Below are 24,980 nucleotides of genomic sequence, written 5' to 3' on the forward strand. Positions count from 1 at the left end.
GTTTTGCATAATTTATTTGGGTCTGATCTGCTAAATTATTTTACTTCATTCATTCATTCATTCATTCCACCTTTATTGGCATAAACAATCTGTCAAGAAAACAAAATTAAAACATTCAAGGTTGCAACCAGTCATTGATCAGGCATAGAAATACAGCTCCCCTGATCCTTGTGGCCATTGGCCACAGCTCCCCATTACAACACCTCACCACAGTTACCCCCAAAATGGGGATGAAGATGTTATAATTATACACTAGAAACTAACAAACAAACAAACAAAAAACAGCTGCCAGTACTCTGAGGCTGCAGTCCTAACCACACTTACCTGAGAGTACACCCCACTGAACAAAATAGGACTTACTTCTGAGTAGACCGAGCTAGGATTGTGCCTTTTGTCTTATAATAGCAGCCAACATGGGAAGTACCCCACCCCCCAAGAGGCAGGAGGAAAAAGGGGGATGGCTGAAAAGGAATGGGTATTTTTATTTTTTAATCAATTTTTGGAGACAAAGACATCAAGAGCGGCTTTTTTTCTTTTTTGAAGGTGAAGACCTTGGCTAAGATTTGCGTCAATGGGGCTGACTCCCAGGAAAGTGTGGATAGGATTGCAGCCCACACAGAGCAAGATTACAACTCACCCCAAAGTAGATGGGGGCTGCTCACACCCAACATGCAGATGCCACCCCTATTCCCCCAGGCAAGATGGAGGAATGCAGGCTGGGGCATTTGGAACCCCCCCCCAAGAGCAGGCTGGGTTCCCTCCTTCCCAAGCAGAGGAAAGCACTTCACACCTCCCAGCTTCTCCCAGTCAGCCTTCTCTCCACACCTTCCAGCAAACCTTCCCAGCCTTCCCAGCCAGCCCTCCCCCACCTCCCCCCACCATTTTTCACAGCCCTCCCCACCTCACACTGCCCCACCCACATCGCTCACAGCTGCAGAAAAGCAGCAAGTCGGGAGGCAGCACATGCAACTGAGTTGAGCACAGCAGCTATGGCCACCTCTCTCCCCCAGATGCCTCAGGACGCCCCTGGGAACTAGCCATGCCTCTCTAGGGAGCCCCGACACACAGACTGAATACCTCAGCCTCACACTGTACTTTATTATTATTGTTGTTGTTGTTGTTTCAGATTGCCTACTGTGCATTAGCTCCTTCGATGAATGTGAAAATGCAGCTCCCTTCCTTTTATCGGATGGTCCCTAATGAAGCACATCAGTACAGAGGGATCGTCCATCTACTTCAGCATTTTCAGTGGACCTGGGTTGGGATCATTGCTACAGATGATGATAACGGAGAAATGTTTGTGCAGACCATGAAGAAAATGTTTTTTGATAATGGAATCTGTGACGCTTTCAGTACAAAATTGCCAGCACTATCTCAAAGTTCAGAGGTGGCAAAACTAATAAACCCTGTAGAATTAGGAAACCTTCTTGTTATGAGGGTCAAATCACTCTTCAATTCTGAAGTCAAAGTATATGTCATGAATGCAGAAACTCCAACTGTATCAGCTTTGGAATTGTTGATATATTTTTATACAATGTTAGAAGGTGTTATAGAGACTTCTATAGGGAAGGTGTGGATTATGACAGCCCGCTGGGATTTCTCATTAGTGACAGCACTCAGAGATCTGAATGTACATGTCTTTCATGGGGCCTTGTCTTTTGCAATTCACGCCAATGAAGTGCTGGGGTTTCCAGAATTCCTTCAGGTTTTACATCCCAGTTATCACAAAGGAGATGATTTCATCAGGATCTTCTGGGAAGAGTCTTTCAATTGCGCTTTTTCTGATAGCCATGATGGCAGAGACAGCAGACTTACTTGCACTGGCCAAGAGAGGTTGGAGAACCTCCCCGGGACTCTTTTTGAAAAGAGCATGACTGGACAGAGCTACAGCATCTACAATTTGGTTCACGCTGTAGCACACGCATTGCAAAAGATGTTCACCTTTAGGACCAGGCACAAAGCAATGGTGGCCAAATGTAGAGCGCCTCCTGAAGATCCACAGTGTTTTCAGGTAATGTTGCACTTCCATATCAGCTCCCTTATTCATGGATATGATAAAAGAGAAGAGAAACAAACCTTATCTTTTGAATTCAGAAATGGATCAGAAATTGGTATTAGTGGTTAGTGTGTGTGTGTGTGTGTGTGTGTGTGTGAGAGAGAGAGAGAGAGAGAGAGAGAGAGATCTGCATACATATTTTAGGAAATGTATTGTCTCAAATTCATGTTGTGGCAGAGCCTTATCTGATTTGGCTGTTGTTTGTGGGCTGTGCTCCTGCAATGTTTCTCCTTTGTGTTTTTGTCCTGAGCTCAGCATTCAGTGTTGCAGCTCAAGAATAATCTGAGATTATTAGGTGAAGCCTGATAGGAATATTTTGCCTTTTGCCTGATTGGCACATGGCAGAGATATACTTTTTTTTAAGCCTACCCAAATGCTTTCTGAGGTGAGGTATTAGCTTAGCCAGGTTGGTCTCTTCTGGCAGGTGTATTGCAGGACTGGGAGTAGAAGATAAGGCCTAAAGGACTGGGTCACAAATGGCCTAGAGCAGGGGTCTCCAAACCCCAGCCCGGGGGGCCAGATGCAGCCCGCAGCAAGCCTCTATCCTGCCCGCTGCCAGCATATTGCCCCCTGAAAGCCTCTGGCCCACTCAACTGAACATGACCAGAGCTGTGCTCTGGTTGTGTCTGGATGGTGTTCTGAGGGCCAGAGAGGTTGAATGAATGAGCCCAGTCATTCATTTATTAACTCAACTAAGCTTCATCTCTAATTTATTTATTTAAACTTTATATTTAAATCTTTTTCCGGCCTTCAACACCATTCCAGATATTTGATGTGGCCCTCTGGCCAAAAAGTATGGAGACCACTGGCCTAAAGGATTGATCCATAAGGCCTGTATTTGTTTCCACTGTGCTCTCACACATTCAAGTATGGGAACCAAGGCACATACCCTTATCAATGGTACTCAATAAACCAGCCATTTTCAGCCACTGTGCAGTGGCACACTGGCATGCTTTGGATGGTCTGCATGTGTGCCGCAGGGATTTGGGGAGGATCATTTGTTAGTAGAGCCAGTGGGGGATGCAAGCTCCTGCTGTCAGTGCGGTGTGTCTTGTCAATTGTCAAAAAACCGATGGTGTGCTTCACAATTTTGGTGCCTTGTCAGTGTGCCATGAGAGGGAAAAGACTGAAAATTGCTGCAAAAACACAACAAAAACAAAGTCCCTCTGTACATTTTTTCTTTCAGTTCAGCTTCACCCTTTCCTGAGAAGCATCTCCTTTAACAACAGTGCTGGAGACGTGGTGTCTTTTGATGAGGAGGGTGAATTAGCAGCTGGGTTTGATCTGATCAACTGGGTGACTTTCCCCAACCAGTCCTTCTCAAGAGTGAAAGCCGGTGTGATCGATCCAAAGGCTCCTCCTGGCAAAGAGTTCATCATTGAGGAGGATTCCATCACATGGCACAGCATGTTTAATCAGGTGAGATCTGATTCAGCTGTGAGATGGAAAGCTAAGTGGGAAATGTACCAGCATTCAATCATGCTCATCTTGACCCTTACTTCTAAGTAACGCCTTTCAATTACCTTAAATTTTCTTAGGAATCCCAAAACCAGTGTGCAGGTTTTATGCTTGGAACAGTAAGTATGCTAAGTTTCAAGGCATATTGGACAAAGTGGCACTTATTCCAAAAAGTATGGAAAGGAGTAGTTCTCAAACCCTAAAGCAATGCACAGAGTTACTTCTTTTCCCCCAATTCAACTTCCAACAAAATGACTATTCCAGCTTCTGAACATATGAAAATGAAGATTGGGAGCTCTCCCCCTGCCCCATCTGTGGACTTAGGGTCCAATCCTATCCAAATTTCCAGCACCGGTGCAGCCACAATGTAGCCCCAAGATAAGGGATCAAATGTTCCCTTACCTTGAGGAGGCCTCAGTGACTGTCTCCCCACCACAGAATGCAATGCTTGCCCCATTGGCACAGATGCCCTGGCACTGGAAAATTGGATAGGATTGGGCCCTTAGTTTCTGTGTTTTCATCAATCAGCAGTTCACAAATTCCCTGTCGCACTCATAACCCATCTATTTTTGTTTTGTTTGCCCTCTTGCCTCTAGGTTGTACACTCAATCGGCAAATATTTCTTGTGGAAACTGAAGCTGGTCTGCATACCACATGCTGGGAGCAGCTGGGAGTAGTAAAGTACCAGGGGATGATCTTGCCAGGCAAGGAGTTCCCGAAGTAGAAGAGGAAGTTGCATTACAGACACTGGCATACCAGGAAGATCAGGGAGAGCAAATGTTCTAGGGAACCCCTCGGTGGGGGGCAACCTCCCACAGCCATTCCAGGCCTCAGAAGGCATAATAAGTGACTTGTCCAAAAACCAGAAGTGACTTTTTTTACTTCTGGGCTGCAGGGGGTGCTGCATTTTTCAGCCCTGGCCCCAGGAGGCACAGGGCCAGAATCACAATTGCTTACACCTGTCAGCTCTTGTGCTGCCAGTTCTTGACTATCTACAGCTATCTGTAGCATTCGCAGCCACCCTGAAGCTATCTGAGGCCATACTAAAGCTATCCTCTGAATTCGCTGGGGCCGTTATGAATTCATGGTGGCCATTGTGAAGTCATGCTGAACCTATCCACAGCCATTCTGAAGCTATTCATTCAGTGTACTGGCAGTGCCCAAAATGCCTTGCAGTGACCAACTTAGCACTCCAGAAGGTTTTGTGAAGCCACAGCTATGAACAGTTTGTTGCTAAATTTCACTAACTTAGAGTTAGGGGGAAACCTTAGGGGGGAATAGCATATAGGTCTTGGTTAAAAAGGTGGAGATGCAATACATGTCATCTTCTTTTTTATGCTTAGGGACTGCCCATTGCTTTGTGTAATGATCCCTGCTATCCAGGTTACAGCAGAAAAAAGAAAGAAGGGAACCCATTTTGTTGCTACGATTGTGATCCATGTCCTGAAGGGAAGATTTCATACAAGAAGGGTAGGAAATACCATGTTCAGTGTTTGGACTCATACAACATCTCATATCCTAGACTGGTTTTTCTTTTCCTCTACTTCAGTTCCTCAAAACAGAGAAATGCCCCAATCCTATCCAGGGCTCACAATGGCAGATCTCGTGATCCTCTCATAATGTAAGTCCCAGTCTGGTGGCATAAAAGCCGCACCACCTTCTTAGCTACTAAGACGACAGTGCAAATAGGTGGAGTCCCTGTGCATTACAGTGACAGCCAGATGCCCCTTCAGAGCGGATAAAGAAGTGGCAGGGTGGTACGGGGGGGATTGAAGTGAGGAGAGGACTGCATAGGACATGGTTCAAGGTTGGGATGAATAGGCGCTCTGTGGCAGTCATTAACTCCAAGACCTTTTGCTCCTGTTCCTGACCTTACATGCCTCTGACTGTCCTTCAACTCACTCCATAGCTGTCATAGGCCTAAGGAGACGCAGTAGATGCCAGGCAACCTACAGGGAGGTCAGATTCATACTAACCACTTCTGGGCTGTCTGCTGCCCCACCATAGCATGCATCATTCTCTCTATTGGCAGTGCTTCATGAATGAATGAATGAATAAACCTTTCTTAGGCACAGATAAAGAAACCATAAAAGCAAACATAATCAGTCCTAATGCCATTGATCAAAAACGGAGTTAAGTTACTAAATTACTAAAAATACATTTACAGTTCAACATAAAATATCAATTTTTTGACACATTACATTAAGAAGGCTTAGAAATCGCTAAGAGTAAAAATGTAGAAACTCCCTCTAACACATCTGGTGAGCAGTCATTTAGGAGACACTTCAGTTTAGCCTCATCCGAAAGACCATTTATTTTCCCAGGAAGTGGAGTCATGTAAGTGTGGCGGGATTTAGTGTGCCGAGGACAATAAAAAAGAATGTGTGTGATTGATTCAATATTTCCCAAATTACAAGGGCAGGGGCGTTCTTTATATGGTATTTGCCTATATCTGCATTCTGTGATCTTGAATGGAAACACATTGAATCTTGCCAAGGAGATTGCATGACGTTCAGCAGGGTTGATCAAAATACTCAGGTAAGGAGCCATTTGCCCATACTTAAGAGGGATCGAGAGATTAGGAGGGGAGCAAATTCTAGAAGCAAGCTCAAAGAGGTTTTGTGCCTCAATGTCTAGCATTCTTTGCTTTAACCTTTGATAAAATCCAGGGGGGCAGTGCTTCATGCTATGGGCTGGTGTAAGGTCAGATTGGGCTATGTGAACCACATGTTATTGCCACTTCAGAGGATAAAATGCAAGTTTAAAGTGAATGAGTATGGGTTATTCTACAGTTCATGGAATGTCACAATCACTCTGCAGAATGTGGAGGAAGATTTAATTAGAGGATACATGGAAGCATGAGAGAAGGATTATGTGGCTGTTTCTTGTGTCTCCGCTAAAAGCATCATTGTGTTGTTGGCTTTCTTGGCCACCAATCCAGGATCCAGGATGAGGAAATGTGAGGGAAAGAGGCTGGCAATCTCCATTTTTCTTGGTTACTTCAAGCCTTGACACATTTTTTTTCAGATATGGATGACTGCCACAAATGCCCAGATGGTCAGTTTCCAAATAAGAAACAAGATCAGTGCCTCCCCAAGTACCTCCATTTCCTCTCTTTCACAGAACCTTTGGGAATTACATTAAGCGTCTTGGTTTTTACTTTTTCTCTGATGACAGTTTTGGTGCTTGGAATCTTCATCAAGAACAAGGACACTCCCATTGTCAAAGCCAACAACCTAGACCTCACCTACTTTCTTCTTGTCTCCTTATTGCTCTGCTTCCTCTGCTCCTTGCTGTTCATTGGCCAACCTCAGGCTGCCACCTGTTATGTGCGACAGTCATGTTTTGGTCTCATCTTCTCAGTGGCTGTTTCATGTGTCTTGGCCAAAACCATCACTGTGGTTCTGGCTTTCATGGCCACCAAGCCAGGATCCAGGATGAGGAAATGGGTGGGGAAGAGGCTGGCCAACTCCATAGTCCTTGGCTGCTCCCTGATTCAAGCCAGTATCTGTGCTGTGTGGCTCTGCACTGCCCCCCCATTTCCAGATTTGGACATGGACTCTCTGGCTGAAGAACCTGTAGTGGAGTGCAATGAAGGCTCCATCACCATGTTTTATTGTGCTCTGAGCTACCTGGGATTCCTGGCTATGGTCAGTTTCAGTATGGCTTTCCTAGCCAGGAAATTGCCAGACAGTTTCAATGAAGCCAAGTTCATCACTTTCAGTATGTTGGTATTTTGCAGTGTGTGGTTGTCCTTTCTTCCACCTTATCTGAGCACCAAGGGGAAGTACATGGTGGCTGTGGAGATCTTCTCCATTTTGGCCTCTAGTGCTGGCTTGCTGGGCTGTATCTTTTTCCCCAAATGCTACTTAATTCTCCTGAGGCCTGAGCTGAACAGCAAGGATCAGCTAATTAGGCGAAATTACTAACGACCCAATCGTATTGGACTGCCCTGCTGGTGAAAATGGCATTCTGTCATTGCTGGCTGCTGTAAGGCAGTTGTAAATCATGGTCTGGCAACATATAGTCCTAGAGTGCCAGTGGGAAGGATGAAGCCTTCCTGCATGCCTCACCATGCAGGCCAACTGCTTGAGCAGGTAACCCAGCATGTGAATTGGGATGGGGTGTGGGGAGGATGGAAAAGGGGAGGGGATAGGATGTAACTGGGTGGGGAGGGGGAGGAACTTGGGGTACAGAGGTTCTGGCATTTGTTGTGGATGCCCAGTCCTTTCCTCCATACATAAAACCTTCTTGTCCCCATTCTATTTTCAGACTTATGCCAGTCAGATTGCTGGCAAAGAACCAAGGAGACCCATTGAGACCCCGGAGGCTTACAGAGGCAAGAGGGGATTTAAATTCCTTTTCCTTCCAAAGCCTCCTGCTTCCCTTCCAGGATACAGTGTGCACATTTTCAGCATGACTGTATTGCGGGGGGGGGGGGGGAGGAAAGGATAGGACTGGAGCATGCTGAAGCCTGAAGACTGTTGACGCTAAATTCAGGCATCTTATGAAGGGCACACGTATATTTCTTTATCTCAACGTTTCTAATCTTGTGCTTCACCAGGATCGGTATTCATTTTCCTGTGAAGCAGTTTAGGAGAAAATCTTATGGTGGGATTGAAGTGAAATAATGAAATGTATGTCTGGGAATAGATGTGGAGTGAAATTTTGATATATCCTATTCAGGTGATTGTGTATCTTTCACCAGTACTCTGAGCTGATTTGTGGCTTGCCTTTCCTGTGTGTCAATGAACGGCCAGAAACTGTGCTATATCTCTGCTATTCCTTTGGCTCCCCCAACAATATTTCAAACTCTTTGCTATCCTACCATGTCCTAAGGCGCCTTTCTTTTACCTGACCTACAGCCATGCTCTCTGATTACGCATTACACATCCAAAGCTCCTCCTTTCTGCAAGTTACTGATCTGAAAAGTTTTTTCTCCACATCTCAGTCAATTCAGGTTATGCACACGTTAAGTTTTTCTGTTCAGATGGAGGCTCCCGTTCATCACGGTGTCATAGTGGCATGCACTAACACAGGCAGCATGATGCCTTGCACTTTTTTAGCACACCAGATGCATTCACAAATGCACAGATGAGATCAAGTAGATGCAGTAGTTCTCTTCCCCATCTGCTCCTACACAATACTGCAGCTTTGTCACTCTACTTGCAGCTGTTTTTGCTTGAGGAGTTACTCAAGGAGAAAATAGTTAGAATGCAGACCTTTTCAGCCCAATCCTATCCCCACTTCCACTGGAATAACACGTGTTCTGCCAGTGGAAAGTGAAGGATTCCAGCACAAGTGACATTCCCCCAGTGCCCACCACTGGCACCTGCATGCACCCCCTAGCAGAGTGTCCTCTATCAGCCAGTGCTGATTTGGCAGTGGGCCCAGGGTGGTGATGGAACAGAGCAGGGAGCAGAGAAATGGCAGAGTTTCTGATCAGGGCAGGAGTGGGGTGAGTGTGCACGGGAAGGGGTTCTTATTGGAGGCAGCAGCTCATCTTCCCAGCCTCAATCCACCTCCCTGGACACAATCAGACTTACAGTAGCAAAATTGCTGGCTCAGAGTGAAGCGCAAGTGGACCTTGAGGAGCCCTCCAGGACTGCTAACTCCCCGACAGGATGCAGCATGCACTCCATGGGTGCTGATGCATAGGCAGGGTTAGATTGAGATGGACTGGGCTGCGATCACATAGGAATTAAAAATGGGAAACCTCGCTGTTTAAACACACAGGCACACACAGTGGATTTTCTTGAGCCCTGAAGCAGAGGTAGGAAGACCAGGTAGGATATCTTTTCCTTGAGAACGGATTGGCCTTCCGAGTGAAGTTATTTCACCTGCCCCAATCTATCCTTACTGTGTGGTGTTTACGTAGGGTGGCTATGTGCCACCTAGGCAGGTCTAGTGCGGGAGAGTTAGTAGGAATAAGGATTCAGTGTCTACTCTTAAGTAAACGGGAACCCAATCCTATACTTCCCCCACCAATGCAGTTTAGGAAACCTCAAGTAGCAAAATATCCCCCATGTGATGTAATGTAGCCCACACCACCACAATTGTATCACTGCACGAGGATTTTGTTAGGCTTGGGTTTATCACAGAGGTGAACCATATTTTAGGATGTTATAGATTCTGATATGAAATGTGGAAGCTAGAAATTTAATGTAGGGTTTAACAGCCCAATCCTAACGGGCAGCCCAATCCTGAGCTGTCCAGAGCGCCGCTGCTCGGCGGCACCACGAGGGCTGCCGCCGATTCCAGCACCTCTCGCACTACCACTGGAGGCACCTCGAAAATAGCTGACATTCGTCCCCTTCTCCTGGGTAAGGGAGGCAGCCCCACAATGGGGCTACTCTCTTTAGCGGCACACTTTGGGCACCGCTAAAGTAAAGGTGCTTATGTAAGGTACGCAGCCTCCACAAGCGCCTAGGATCCTGCAGAGCAGAGCTCCGCGGATCCTCCTCCCGCCTGCCCCCAGGCATGCCTCTGGCATGCCCCCCATGTGTCACGCCGGCCTCCCCGCCGCCTCCCCACATCACGCTGGCCTCCCCCCTCCCTGGAATGCCCCCATCCCCACTCCGTTTGCTATTCCACAGCCCAGCGGTCGCAGGCACCACCGAGCTGTGGAACGCGGGCACCCACCAGGCAGTGGCTCAGCGCCAGCCGGAGCTAAGCCACCTCTGGTGGGAGCCCGGCGGTAAGCCCTGCAAACGTGCCTTATAGCACTTTTGCAACTGTGGTTCGCGCCGCGGAGGCGCAGTGCGGACCATAGGATTGGGCCCTAATATTTTGATCTGAACAATAATATGTAATGAGTTTGATGTGCAAGGCTAGCAGTGTTCTTTCATCTACCAACTACAGAGCCATGCTGAAATCTTGGTGTTAGGGCGCAATCCAAACCTGTGCTGGAGAAGGCAAGCCAGGACGCTTGCACTGCATCCAACGCAGGTTTGTTGGCTGCAGCAGCTCAGCCAGGGGCAAGGGGAAGCTCTTGCCCAGCGGTAGGGCCCGCAAACGTGCCTTATGGCATGTTTGCAAAGGTGCGCGCCAACGGTAAACTGGCGTGCACTGTTCAGGATTGGGCCCTACGCTACTGAAAGCATAATCCTAATTATAGATCTGTTGGCGCAGCAGGCTCTGCACAGGGGGAGGGTGTCACAAATGTGCTATAAGGCACATCCTGACACCCAGAGAGTTAGCAGTTTTCTGTGGGCCCTACTGTGGTTAAATTAACTCTCATATCCCATTAAGTTAGTGGAAGCATAATCCTAATCGAAAGATCAGCTGGCACAGCAGCCTCCAAGTAGGTGGAGGTGTCACAAATACGCTAAAACACACATCCCGACACCCAGAGTTAGCAGCACTGGTGTGGAGGCCTGTGCTACCCCACTGGCATTGCATCCAGGCCTTCCACTGGATGGTGCAGGTAAAGTTGTGCCTGGTTGAGGATGGGTAATGGGAGGGTGCTTTGGAGGCAAGGAGGGAGCATTTTGGGGGTGTGGAGTATGGAACAAGGTTGATTAGGTCCAGGAGGAGGGTGAGATCTGCAAAGCTTCACCCTCCCGCTCTTGCCAGCATTCCATCGGGATGCTTAGACTTCTACCAGCTAAATCAAAGTAGCCCTATAGGGAAGGCTGGGGAATTACTTGCGGAAAGGGGAACAATAGCACTGGATTGGGCTGTGAGGGATCAACGAAATATTTTCTTTTTCTCATCTGATGCAAGCATTATCTCACCCATCACAAAAGTCTGGAACAATGATGGGAAATCCTGTAATTGACTTCAATTATGGTGAGACATGTTCCATCTAGCCAAATCCCACATGACTGCTTCTAAGGACATAAGAACAAGCAATAAGAAAGGACGGACGCTTCTACAAAATACTGTCAGGGCTGGATGAAGGGACTGTGAACATCAAGCACTGTGTCCGTTTCATCTACCAAATATTAAACTAGGAAAAGAGGCTACGCCCATTGAACAAGGATGTTGTGAAGTGACTAATATTGCATTATAGAAAGAAATATTCTCAATATTCTGAGTCACATTTTGCCTAACATGGGACAAATATTTCTGCTGCTGCTGCTGATTTTAAAATTGCAATTTCTTCCAACAGGGTGTAAGACACCGAATGCTATGTGTACAATCACAGATCCCTCCCAATTCCCATACAAGTATCATCAGAGCAGTGATTTAATCATTGGAGCAATTGTGTCACAGTTTTTCTTCATGTTTGATGACATTTATTTCAGTGAACACCCTAAAACAAAGCTGTTGGATGACCTTGCGTAAGGAAATGTGTTTATTCCTCCATAGCATTCAGTAGCTGTTATTTTATCTTATCAATACATTATACAAGAAGAGGACAATGCAAAGCAAGCCTGTTTATGATTGTTTTTGAAGACATACTCACAGCTCTTAGCAGGTTTATTTCAAGAATTGTACACGTATATTTACTCGTACATCATGTGCCTGAAATCTTACATTCTTTAGCCTGTATTTCTCATCTTCCCTTATAGCACATTATTTCATCCACATCTTGTTTTTTTTTTAATTTAATGTATTTCAGTGAACACCCCAAAACAAAGCTGTTGGATGAACTTGCGTAAGGAAGTACGTTTATTCCTCCATAGCATTCAGTAGCCGTTCCTCATCTTCCCTTAGATTGCATTGTTTCATGCCCTCCATGTTTTTTTTCCCCCCTGAGATTTTTCATGCATTTCCAGCTTCTGTACTGAGTCAGACCATTACTCCAATACTCTGGAAAGTGACTGGTGGCAGCTCCAAGGGGTTCAGATAAAAACCAATCTCAGCCCACTCTGAACCTGCTGTAGATGGAGCTCCTGCTTACAAAGTATGTACTTTACAACTGACTCGTGGCCACTGTACCTATTTCACTGCTCTTCAGGTCAGAGTGCACCTTAAACAGTCACAAACATCAAGGGCAGGCATCTAGTAAACATGAATGCTGAATACATTCAATCAGTTGTGTCCTTTGGGTAATTAGTTGATTTCAGCTCACATGAACATCCTGTTCTTTGAAGCATTTCTTTCAGTCGGTGCTTTTGCTATGTAGCAGTCCCCAAACTGTAGGTCCATGGCTTACCAGTCGGTCATTACCCAATTTTGGTGAGTCATGACAGGGTAGATTAGGCTACTTTAATTAAGGGTTAAACATCTGACTATTTGGAAGGAGCACTGCTGCCCAAACACCATTATAGCCAGAGAGGCTTGAGCAGCTGGTAAAGAGAAACTTTTTCCTGGGCGGGTCCCAATGCTAAAAAAGATTGGAAGCCACTAAGCTATAGTATACCCATGACTTCTGCAGAAAATAAAGATCCACTGAAACATGAGGAGTAAAATTTTCCATTTGTCTACAATTCTTATTATATTTTAAAGAATATCCAGAGGAAGTCAGTGCCATCAGTTTTTGCAAAACATAACAAACAAGAACATTTTGTTGGAGCTAGCGATTGAGATCTGAATTCACCAATGAGAGATCTTGTCCTTGCTGGTGCATTCTGGTCTTTTCCCCCATCTCATGTCTCATCATTAGTCCTTCATCTAGGTAGCTTGGGAACTCATTGTCCTCAGACCCGGCAACAGCCAGAAAAAACATAAATGCCAGAGGAAGAGGTGGTCAGATCTCATAAAAGATAGAATTTCAGGGTGGCTGGGAAGGGGCATTACTTCAATCCTCAGTCACCTATGAACCACTTGTCATGAGCATATGCATCTATGGGGAAAAGGCACATTGATTTTAGCACATTGTTTAAGATACAATATAGGATGATGGCAAAGGCCCAATGAAAGTTGGGAACTTTCTGTTACTTTTTTTTTAATGGAGTCAAATGAAACAAGTAAATTTTTCTGTTCTGTTGCTTCTCTTGAAGCTAATAGAATTGGCTTGTGCTTCATGTGGTCTGAATCCTGTACAGCAATTTATTATCTTTCAGAACAGGCAGAATCTAGAGGAGGCTAGGAAATCTGCCTAGAAAAAAAATGTTTCTATGTACTCAAAAGTTAGAAAATATTGCATTATTTTAATAATCTGCAACTATTAAAACCTATATTTTTATTATATGTTAATAATCTAATGAACATACGAGCTATATTTTAATCTTATAATAATATTATACTTTAATAATCTAATTCAGTGGTGGGCAAACTTTCAACTTTAGAGGTCCTGGAGAGAATTATGTAGGAGAGAGAATTCTAGCAGGTACAGCCTGTCATCTGTGCGATGACAAGCTGCACTTGCTGCAATTCCCTCTTCCATACAATTGTTAAAGGTATAAGATCCCTAAAGTTGAATCTTTGCCCACCCCTAAACTAATTAAATAATCAATAATTAATATCTATTTTATAATCTTTCTCGTCGTATGTAGGCTTGAAATGTTATTAAATTCTATTCTAATACAATTTGTAGGTATGGTGATTCACTGCAGACACTTGAGCATAAGTTGATCTCACAGGTAAATTGAGGGCAGGTTTTGAGACAAAAACCATGGAATTTTCTATGAACCTCGGATATGTCAGGGATTAAATTGGGGGGGGGGAGGTGTCTGACTATAGTTTTGTCTGATTTTACCTGAGGCTAGATCCTAAAAAATAACCTATGCATAATTGTTACCTAAGAAATGTAGTCTCTAATTTATTTTAAAAAATAGTCATATATCATATGACATTTTTATTCTTTGACTTTATAAATTCTGCTCTTCACAACCTTTTTGTAAACACCATCAGAGTAAGTGCAATCTAAACAACATACCATTAATCAAATCCTTCTTTAAGGTATTAATCCAGAGGCTCTACATATAACATACAGCATATAACACATAACAGAGAGTGTGCACAGTAGAGAGACAAGCAACAAGGAATGACTGGGAACAAGTGCAGCTACAAATAGTTGCAACCTGATTTACTCAGAAGTAGACCCCATTCTTTTCCATGGGTGTTATTCTTAAGTAATAGTGAACTGAATTGGACTTTGTTTCAAATGGAAATGAGGGTTACATCCTGGTGTATCCTGTGCCATACCTGTGCCAAACATTTGCAAAATGGAATGAGGATGCAGAGAGTGAAAAGCTTTGCTTGATTCAAATGGAAGGAGCAGTGAAAAGGTTAACTTTGGCTACAGCTTGCCCTGGAGCCCATCACCATGGAGATTGATTGCCCTGCCATTATCTCTGCTGCAGGAACATTCTTGACCCCTGAGTGACCATGCAGATAAGGCAAGGAGATGATCTCAGCTTGATTTATTGGTGGAAATTTCTCAACTTATACTACAGTTTCTACTGTAGATGACAGAGTACTTGCTGCTAGGTATTTCATGAAGGCTTGAATGTGGGTTTCATTCCAAATCTGACATTTCCCTTAGTTCCATTCCGAATAACTATCAACACATCCTGTCCTTGGTCTTTGCTGCGAAGGAGATCAATTAGAACCCCAAGATCCTACCCAATGTCAGCCTGGGCTTCCACATCTATGACAGTTACTTCAATGAGAGAATGACTCTTCAGAACACCCTGAAACTGCTTTCCACCCAAGACAGGATTGTTCCCAACTTCAACTGTGACAAGCAAAAACATCTGGTAGCTGTCATTGGAGCGCTTGATTTGGAGATCTCTCTTTACATGGCTACTCAGCTGAGCATCTACAAGATTTCACAGGTATTCCAAGCATTTCTGCAGCAACCTTCTCATCTGTGAGAGTATTTTCACTTTCATCTGATAGTCAGGAACATTCATGAGTTCCTAGAGGTTATGCAGATGATTTTGTTTTCTCTCTATTCCATGGAAACAGTACCTGAATTAGGTGGCCACCCATTCCCTACTGCCCTATGGATAGTCTGAGATTAGTTAGTCAATGTTCAGTGGCCAAATAGGAATTTTTTGTTCCTCGCCTGTTTGACACTTGGTAGGAAGGTGTGTGTGTGTGTGTGTGTGTGTGTGTGTGTGTGTGTGTGTGTGTTTATCTCAGATTGCTCCTGAAGTGTGGTATTACCTTAGTTATTTCTGGCAGTTGTAGTGTGGATTTGGGAGTAGATGGTCATCCTAAAGTAAGTAAAGGCCAGAAGGAAATCCAGTATCAAACTCAAGAGGCTAGCTAGCTTGGGGATAGTGGCTGCTGACCCCTTTAGTTTAAGTTGCAAAGTCCATCCTAGAGGCCTTCTAGTTTGTGATGGGCTGAGCAGTTTGGCTGCCTTGACTCCTTTCCAGAGATTGTTTGGGATAACCCAGAATTGATGAGGGCCAATTTCTGGTTAGAGCAAAGCTTCTAAAGCTCAGTGAAGTGTTGTGGCAGTTGTGCATCTCCCTCAGAGTAGGTGACCGCATTGAGGAGTGAAATGCTTAGTACTGAGGGCCTGCTGCAGTCTATCCATGGAATTGATTTTGTCATCAGTAAAATGGCCCATTTCATTCCAACAAGCTGTACTTGTCTCATGCCATTTGTGGTGGTTGCTAGAGCAATGAAATATTCCAAGTTAAAATATATAACCATTTTCTACTGAGGCTGCATTCATGTTTAACACAGGGATTTAAAAAAAAACAACTGGCCCCATCAAAAGACCTGAAATTTGCACTGTGAACAGTGTAAAGATAGACCTTTTCAGAGCTATAGGTTTTTTTGATCCGCCCACCCATGTCATCATGTAAGAAAAGTCATCTCAGATCATTAGGCATACAAGTTTCTCAAAAAAACTTGCTAGAAAAGGGGACAGACATTTGTGTTTGGTGGGAGTTTCTGATGTAATTTTTGTTCATAGCCTCCCCACACCCCAACTGAAATGAAAGTTGCAATTCTGGCTTCTTAGGTTAGGCCAGGGACTAGCCTTTGCCACTTAGTCAAATTTAAAGCTTTCAGGCAAAAATAAACACCTATAATTATTTTTTGAAGACATTTGAGAAAACTGTACAAATGCATCTAATTCTGTTATCATAACCATGTTTGCCAAACTGTTCTCCTTTGTGTTTTTCCAGGCTGACAGCCTCACCTTTGCTGCTTAACTAAGAGCATATCTGTTCTGTCTTGCCTTTTCATTGACCATCATTGATTGAATTGTTGGGGACATTCATTCTGGCTGGTTTATAGAAAAACAGGCTTTCCTTTTATTTACAGCAGCCCAATCCTAACCTGCATTGGAAAAGGCAGGCCAACTGGCCCTGTGCTATAACCAGCATAGGGTTGGAGGTGGACCTAGCACAACTTATAGTAAAGGGGACTTTTGACCCCTTACCCTGTCGAATTCTCCAGCCACCTCAAAGGAGCTACTAGGATCAGCACGAGCTAAATAGCTGGTGCAGATCCAAGCAGCCGAGTGTAAGGCCTGGATGCTGGGGGGGGGGTAGGATCTGGCCTAAGCACCAGAGGCTAGTCCTACCCCCCTCCCAGGCCTGTCCTGCCCACTGGTCCACCTGCCCTCCCCCCACCCCAGAACGTCCATGAAGCGCCTTTTCCCTGCCCTCCCCAAACCCTCATGCTAGAGGCCCACCACCAGCACAAATTTACTTTTGCTAGGGTTTGATTCAGCTTGGGAAGGCCAGTAAACATTCTTCACACACCTGGAAGCTGGTGCAAGGGACTTGCACTGGCTTAATCTCAATTTAGAATTCCGCTGTAAGCCATTACCAGAAAGCAGGTCTCAGGTGATTTTCTGTACAACAATCTCAAAGAAGGGGGATTATTTTCTGCTCTGTTTCACTTAAGAGTTCTCTTTCCAGCAACTGATAGGGTAATGATAGATAATTTGCTGCCTCTGTTCTTTTCTTTTCTGGTGTCCAAATGTAAATTGTCAAGTTCCAGTTCCAGCATTAGATGGTTGCATAGGATCTTGAATGCAGCTTGGATATAATTAACTGCACCCACAGATTGGCAATAAGCAGTAATAATATCATTGTGGAAAAATAAAGGGAGCAAGCAAGAATGCACACAGTACCGAGGCATCTCACTCTTGAGCCATGCAGGGAAAATGTTTGCTAAGATAATAGAAACAAGAATGAAGCAGTTATAGAATTACAACTAGCAGAAGAACAGATGAGTTTTAGGGGGGGGGGGGAACAGAAGTAGTACAGATGCAATTTTTACACTTAAGCAAGTAAAAGAAAAGAAAATAGAATATAACAAGGACACTTTTGTTGCATTTATAGAGCAAGAGAAAGCATTTTTAATGATAGGAAATTGTTATGGCAAACATTGACCCAATATGGAATAACTGATCACCTTATCAGATTATGCAAAGCTTAAACAGTGACTGTAGAAGTGTAGCTAGAGCAAACTTGGGAACCTTTCACAGTAACATCTGGAGTAAGGCAGGGATGTGTGCCATCACCATTGTTATTTAATACCTATTTAGACAGTATAAGCAAAAAAACCAAGCCCAGGAATTAATGAATTACTCTTTGCAGATGATGACGCATTGCTAGCAGGTACAGCTAAGGAACTACAGCAACACCTTTGATCTAGGAATCAAGAATGTGAGATAAATAATATGAGAATTAGTAAAGAAAAGACCAAAGTAATGGCAAGTGGAAGAGACAAGCATACTCTAAATATTGCAATAGAGAAATCAAGTATAAAACAAGTGTCTAAGTTTAAATATCCAGGAACAACATTTGCTGAACATGGTAAATGGATGAAGAGATCAATATATGATGTAGCAAGGCAAGCCAAGTATGGGGACAGTGACCTCCACTTTTACAACATAAGATAGTACTGATTAATACAAAGAAGCACATCATACAGTGTATATTCATCCCTATTATATGTTACCAGTGTCAAACATTTGTTGTTGTTGGCAACCTTCAGTCTCAAAAGGCTATGGTATCGCGCTCTGAATGGTGGTTCTGGAACAGCATCTAGTGAAGCTGAAAAGGCCATAAGAGAAAGTTAGTTACTACAGAAATGAGATATTTGAGGAAAGCTGTCAGAGTAATCAGAAGGGATAAAATCAGGAATGAGATAATAAGGGATTGAATTGGAATAGAACCAATTCTATATTTATCAGTGGTTCTTAAATCTTTAGCACCGGGACCCGCTTTTTAGAATGTGAATCTGTCAGGACCTACTGGAAGTGATGTCATGACCAGAAGTGACACAAGCAGGTAAATTTTTAACAATCCTAGGCTGCAATCCTACCTACACTTATGCAGGATTAAGCGCCATTAACTATCATTGTTAAAAGCATATACATAGTACTCTGTTAAAAGTTCAGATCTGTAACATTTCCCCAAATGCAGCCACATGCCATGATAGCACCAAGCCTAATATATCAAAAATAAAATATTGAAATGAATGGGGACCCACCTGAAATTGGCTCGCGACCCACCTAGTGGGTCCCAACCAACAGTTTGAGAAACACTGCTATATTACGTATATACAAAGACAGCTAATAAAGTGCTTTGCTCACCTAGAGAGAATGTCTTGGGATTCTATACTGTATAAGGCATATATTAAGAGAGGAGAAGGGCCAAGAGAATGAGGCAGACCCAGAGGACGATGGGGAGACAATATCAAAGATATATTGCAACAATATCAAATGATATTGGAAGAGGCTGTGAGAAGGGCAAAAACCAGAACTTTGTATCTCCCTCGACACCCAAAGCAGTAAAAGAGGAAGTAAAGAAGATGAAGAATTCCAGCTGTGAACACAAACACCTTTCCTTCCAAGGAGTTTCATAAAGAGTGTGATCGATTTACACCCCAATCCTACCTAACTTCCCAGGTGGCAATGCCATGGTGCCCAAGTGGCACCCACTGTATCCCATATGCATTGTTTTACTTCATGACCTGGGAATATTTCAGTTGGTTCTTGATCATTTTGGGGAGCTGATTCATTTTTTCTGTTATAATCTTGCCATAATTGTTTTTAGACTATGGTATTTATTTTGTAATATTTACTGTCTTTTGCAAGCTGCTTTATATTTTCTATTACATTAGGAGAGAAGGGATAGTTTAAAAAACAAAGGTATTTGACCTTATTCACTACTGTTTGGAATGAGTTTGACCCTCACACTGTATTCTTCTTTTTCTTCTCCCTTTAATAATTAATATTACTATTTTTTTAGATTGCCTACTGTGCATTACCTCCAGTGATGAATGTGAAAATGCAGCTCGCTTCCTTTTACCGGATGGTCCCTAATGAAGAACATCAGTACAGAGGGATCGTCCGTCTACTCCAGCATTTTCAATGGACGTGGGTTGGGATCATTGCTATAGATGATGATAATGGAGAAAGATTTGTGCAGACCATGATGAAAATGTTTTCTGAAAATGGAATCTGTTCAGCCTCCAATACAAAATTAATGGCACTATCTCAAGTTTCAGAGGCAGCAAAATTAGTAAACTCAGAATTAACAAACCCTATTGTGTTGTGGTTCAAATCGTTCTTCAAGCCTGAAGTCAAAATATATATTATGAATGCAGAAACTGTAACCTCAGGAGCTTTGGAATGGTTCCTACGTTTTTATACAATATTAGAAGGTATTACAGAGACATCTTTTGGAAAGATGTGGATTATGACAGCCCGCTGGGATTTGTCATTACTTAGTGTGCTCAGGGATCTTAATATACATTTCTTTCATGGGGCCTTGTCTTTTGCAATTCATTCCAATGAAGTGCTGGGGTTTCCAGAATTCCTTCAGGTTTTACACCCCAAGTATCACAAAGGAGATGATTTCATCAGGATCTTCTGGGAACAAGCTTTCGACTGTTCCTTTTCTCATTCAGCTGATGGCGAGGACACCAGAGATCCCTGCACTGGCCAAGAGAGGTTGGAGAACCTTCCAGGAACTCTTTTTGAAAACAGTATGACTGGCCAGAGCTACAGCATCTACAACGCCGTCCATGCTGTAGCACATGCACTGAAGAAGATGTTCTCATTTAGGACCAGGCACAAAACAATGGTGGCCAAATGTAGACTGTCTCCTCCAGATCCACAGTGTTTTCAGGTAATGCTGCACTTCTACATCAGTTCCCTTATCCATAAAAGAGAAGAGAACCAAGCCCATTCAGTTGACTTCAGAGATGGATCATGTTATATTCTTGCAAGGAAAGGTGTCATTAGGGAATGAAAACAGAAGATATAGCAAAAGGTAAAGCAAAGGAGGCCTGCAGCTAGATGGTCTACCAGACACAAGCAGAAGATAGGATCCTCTGAGGGCACCTGCGGATTTAATTGTCCGTAGAATTCAGTATCCATGGGAAGTCTTGGAACAGATTCCCTGGTATTAAATACCATCTATAAAACATTTAATATAAATTCTCTTTAATAGACACTGCTTTAGTTAGCTTAATATTTATATTCCAAATTTGATTCTAATCATCCATTGATATATTATATCCAAATTTTTTTTGCCCAACGCACCATTGCATCTTTAACTATCTCATCTTCCATTCTCATCTCCAGGAGAAAACTGTACATTTTTCTTATATACTTCCCCTCATCAATCAAAAATATTTTATCAAAACTTATATCTTCTTCATATAGACCTATTTTTTGGTTTTCTTGTAATTTGTTCTTATTTGCATTTCATTCCACCAGTCCAGCTTTATTCCTTTCTCTTCTAACTCAGACTTACTTAAAATCTCTCCTTTATTATTCAGCAAGTCACTGTATGGTTTATTTTGATCTTTTTTAATCCAGTTTGGATTCGTTGCTATTTTGAGTGGTTTTATCCATCTAGGTAATTTAAAATATATCTTATATTTTATCTGATCCCATATCCAAATTAAAGATCTTCTTAAAATGTGTTGTTTAAAATATCCATGCTGTTTAACTTTATCATAAAAGAGGAACACATGCCAGCCTATTTGTAAATCACGTGCTTCTAATGTTAAAATTTTTGCGTTCAATAAAAGTCCCCAATGTTTTATCCAGTTTAAGGCTGCTGCTTGATAATATAATTCCCGGTCTGGTAGTCCAAATCCTGCTCTTTTTTTAATCTTCTTGCAATAATTTCAGTCTTATTCTCGGTTTTTTTACCTTGCCAGACAAATTTTGTAGTAATTTTGTTCATTTCTTCAAAAAAAGATCTCTTCAAAATAATCGGGATAGTCTGAAATAAAAACATTAATTTTGGTAATATTTTCATTTTCAATAAAGCTATTCTTCCCATTAGAGATAGTTGCAGTTTATTATATTTCTCCAAATCTTTTTTTATTTCTTTCATTAATTTGATATAATTGTCTTCCATTAATGTACTTGCCTTTTTTGTAATTGTAATTCCTAGATATTTTACTTTGTTTGTTATCTGTAGTCCAAATGTCTTTAATCGTTCTATATCATTGTCTTTTATGTTTTTAAGTATCATTTTGGTCTTCTGGTAATTTATTTTTAAGCCTGCTACTTCTCCATATTGCTTTAAGTCTTCTATTAAAAATTCCATGGAGTTGAGTGGATCTTCCAAAATAAAGACCAGATCATCCGCAAACGCTTGTAATTTATATTCTTCACTTTTAATTTTGAGCGTTTTCAGTCTATCATCTTCTTTTATTACATTATTCAGTATTTCTAATGTCAAGATAAACAACAATGGTGAAAATGGACAACATTGTCTTACTCCTTGTTGAATATTAATCTCTCTCATCAGTTCTCCATTTACTCTTATCCTTGCTTTCTGGTCTGAATATATTCCTTTTATCATCTTGATAAATTTTGGACCAAAATCTAATTCTTGCAGACAATTAATCATAAAGTCCCAATGTAAATTGTCAAAAGCCTTCTCAGCATCTAAGAACACTAGAGCTAATTTCTTATCTGGATGGGCTTCAAAAAATTCCAGTATATTTATTATCATTTTCATGTTGTTTTTCAATTGTCTTTTTGGTAAAAAAAACCAGTTTGATCTTCTTTAATTATCTGATTTAATACTTTTTTTTTAATCTTGTAGCTAAAATTGAAGCGAAAATTTTGTAATCCTTGTTTAAAAGCGAGATGGGTCTATAATTTTTAATTTCTTTTTCATCCGTGTCTGGTTTATTTATCAAAGTAATTGTTCCTTCCTTCCATGAATTTGGCATTTCTCCAGTCTCCCATATATCATCAATGACTTTTTTAAATGGTAACAGCAATACTTCTTCAAATTTCTTATAATACTCAGCTGGTAATCCATCAGGGCCTGGCATTTTTTGAACTTTTTGTATTTTAATTGCTTCTATAATTTCACTTATAGCAATTGTATTTTCCAATAAATTCAAAGGCAAATCAAAATAAGTAAGTATAAATAAAGTAAAACTAAAAAGTAATTAAATAAGCAGAAACCAGCCTGGTCCTCCAAGTGAATTTCCTCTGTGGCCTGCCTGCAATAACACCCCCCCCCCTCCGAAAACAGTAAAGTTTTCAGCCCTGCCCAGTGCCCGGTTCAATTTAAGAACTTCTGTTTAAACCAGATCACTGTCAGGATCCACCTGGCTTTGCAAGTCTCAAAAAGGTTCACCTTATCAGCTGAAGCCTCTGTTTTGATCCTTTTTAGTGGGGGGGAGCCCTCTGGAGCACTTGTTTAGCTGCAAGTGCATAGGATCTGGACCATTCTGGTAGCCTTGCACTCTCCTTCACCTGATCTTCCACACCAGCCAAGGCATGTTTGCTTACTCATGAGTAAACTTGACTGTGAGGCTTAGTTTCGCTTTCCATAGGGCTCAATACATTCATCTGCTTGGAGGGAGGGACTTCCTTCTCAGGTGTTTTTGGGGGCTGCATTCTTTGGATCAGGGCCATTCTGGTGTTGTTGGATTCTGCTCAGCCTGCTCTTTCCAACGGTCTAAGGCACATTCAACTACTCGTGAGTAAACACGCAATGCGGCTCACATTCACTTTCCATAGGGATCCATGCATTTTTTGTTGAGAGGGGAAAAGGAGCAGAGGAACCCTGGGATCCTTGGAGGAAATGTGGTATCAAAATGTGTTAGAGACACCCCAGCAGTTTTTGTTTCATTTTAGTTTGGTTTCCTCTTGAAAACAAAACCAAAGTACTTCCAGGCACTGGTGCTTATAATTTGTATTGAACAAGCAAACAGAGCCACACTCCTCCTTGACCTCTTTCAATTCAGGCTCTTCGTTTCCTGAGAAGCATCTCATTTAACAACAGTGCTGGAGACCTGGTGTCTTTTGACGAGGAGGGTGAATTAGCCGCTGGATTTGATATTATTAACTGGGTGACTTTCCCCAACCAGTCCTTCTTGAGAGTGAAAGCAGGAATGATGAATCCACAGACTCTTCCTGGCAAAGAGTTCACCATTAATGAAGAGGCTGTCACATGGCATAGCGTGTTCAACCAGGTGGGTTGTGATTCAGCTATAAGCTAAATAGGAAATATTCTAGTATTAATTTTGGATTGGCTTGACCAGGGGTGCCCAAACCCCAGCCCTGGGGCCACTTGCAGCCCTCAAGGCCCCTCAATGTGGCCCTCATGGAGCCCCCAGTCTCCAATGAGCCTCTGGCCTTCCGGAGATTTGTTGGAGCTCACACTGGCCCAACACAACTGCTCTCAGCATGCAGGCAACTGTTTGACCTCTCATGTTGTGGGAAGAGCCTAGCGGAAATTTCTGGGATTTTATACATGAGCAGAATTATTTGAGTCTGTTCTGAGCATGTACAGAGTGCTTGGCTAAAGTAGGCCCTTGTACTTGGTTGTTTAGTTCAGCTGAATGCTTAGACATACCCCTGTGTCTGTGTTAAAGAGGAAGTGGTGTTGCAGACACAAGCTTTGACCACAAGAAGCTGTTTTGCAGAACTTTTGAAGTTAAAAAGAAAACAGGAAACTGCTAGCTTAACTGCAACAGACAGGTGGTTGGAAGAGAAAAGAGACTTTTGCAAGCATCCTACTAGCCTATACAAGGACAGAGAGAAGAAGCTTTTGCACTTAGTAATTTTCCACAGCTTTCTTAAATGCCACATAAGGTAGAGCATGCAGCGCAGAAATTGAGTAGTGGGATATGTAGGCAGGGGCAAAGCTTCACGTGATATGCTGTTTGCCAATCAGAAATGTGACCGATGCTTTACAATGAGGATTTGTTCTGTATATCAACCCAAAGCCCCAAGAAATCGGGTGTCACAGACTTTGAAGCTATTCCTCTGTGACCAGCAGCCGGCTGAAAATAAAAGCTTGTTTTCCTTGAAATCTCCTTGGTGTCCACCTGCATCCTTGCCTGAACCTGCAACAGCATGAGCTGTGTGATGAGGGCTTCCTTCACTGCTTCCTGTTTCATGTCTGTGATGCAGTAATAGCAGCAAAGGAAAGGCCAGTCTTGCTTTGTGCAAGTCCTTTTATAGGTCTTGAGCTATCGCAAGACCTTCATTCATTCATTCAAGTTCATCTTTAATATATTCATTTATGTAAACTTATGTAACTTTATTCAAATTTTAAATGTAAATTAATTCTTTCCCCCCCCGGCCCCCGACACAGTGTCAGAGAGCTGATGTGGCCCTCCTGCCAAAAACTTTGGACACCCCTGGTCTTGACCCTTCCAT

The 24,980-nt window shown here is 42.7% G+C and overlaps 1 protein-coding gene across 1 annotated transcript in view; it reads left to right on the forward strand.

The window, feature by feature from the left end:
* LOC136652991 (vomeronasal type-2 receptor 26-like) overlaps nucleotides 1–24,980 on the forward strand; it is a 74,361-nt gene that overhangs the window by 23,848 nt on the left and 25,533 nt on the right. Inside the window, exon 6 of the mRNA XM_066629918.1 lies at nucleotides 3,243–3,475. Coding sequence (XP_066486015.1) covers nucleotides 3,243–3,475 — 233 coding nt within the window. The remainder of the gene's footprint in view (nucleotides 1–3,242; nucleotides 3,476–24,980) is intronic.

This window comes from Tiliqua scincoides, chromosome 5, assembly GCF_035046505.1.
Source record: "Tiliqua scincoides isolate rTilSci1 chromosome 5, rTilSci1.hap2, whole genome shotgun sequence".
NCBI lineage: Eukaryota > Metazoa > Chordata > Lepidosauria > Squamata > Scincidae > Tiliqua > Tiliqua scincoides.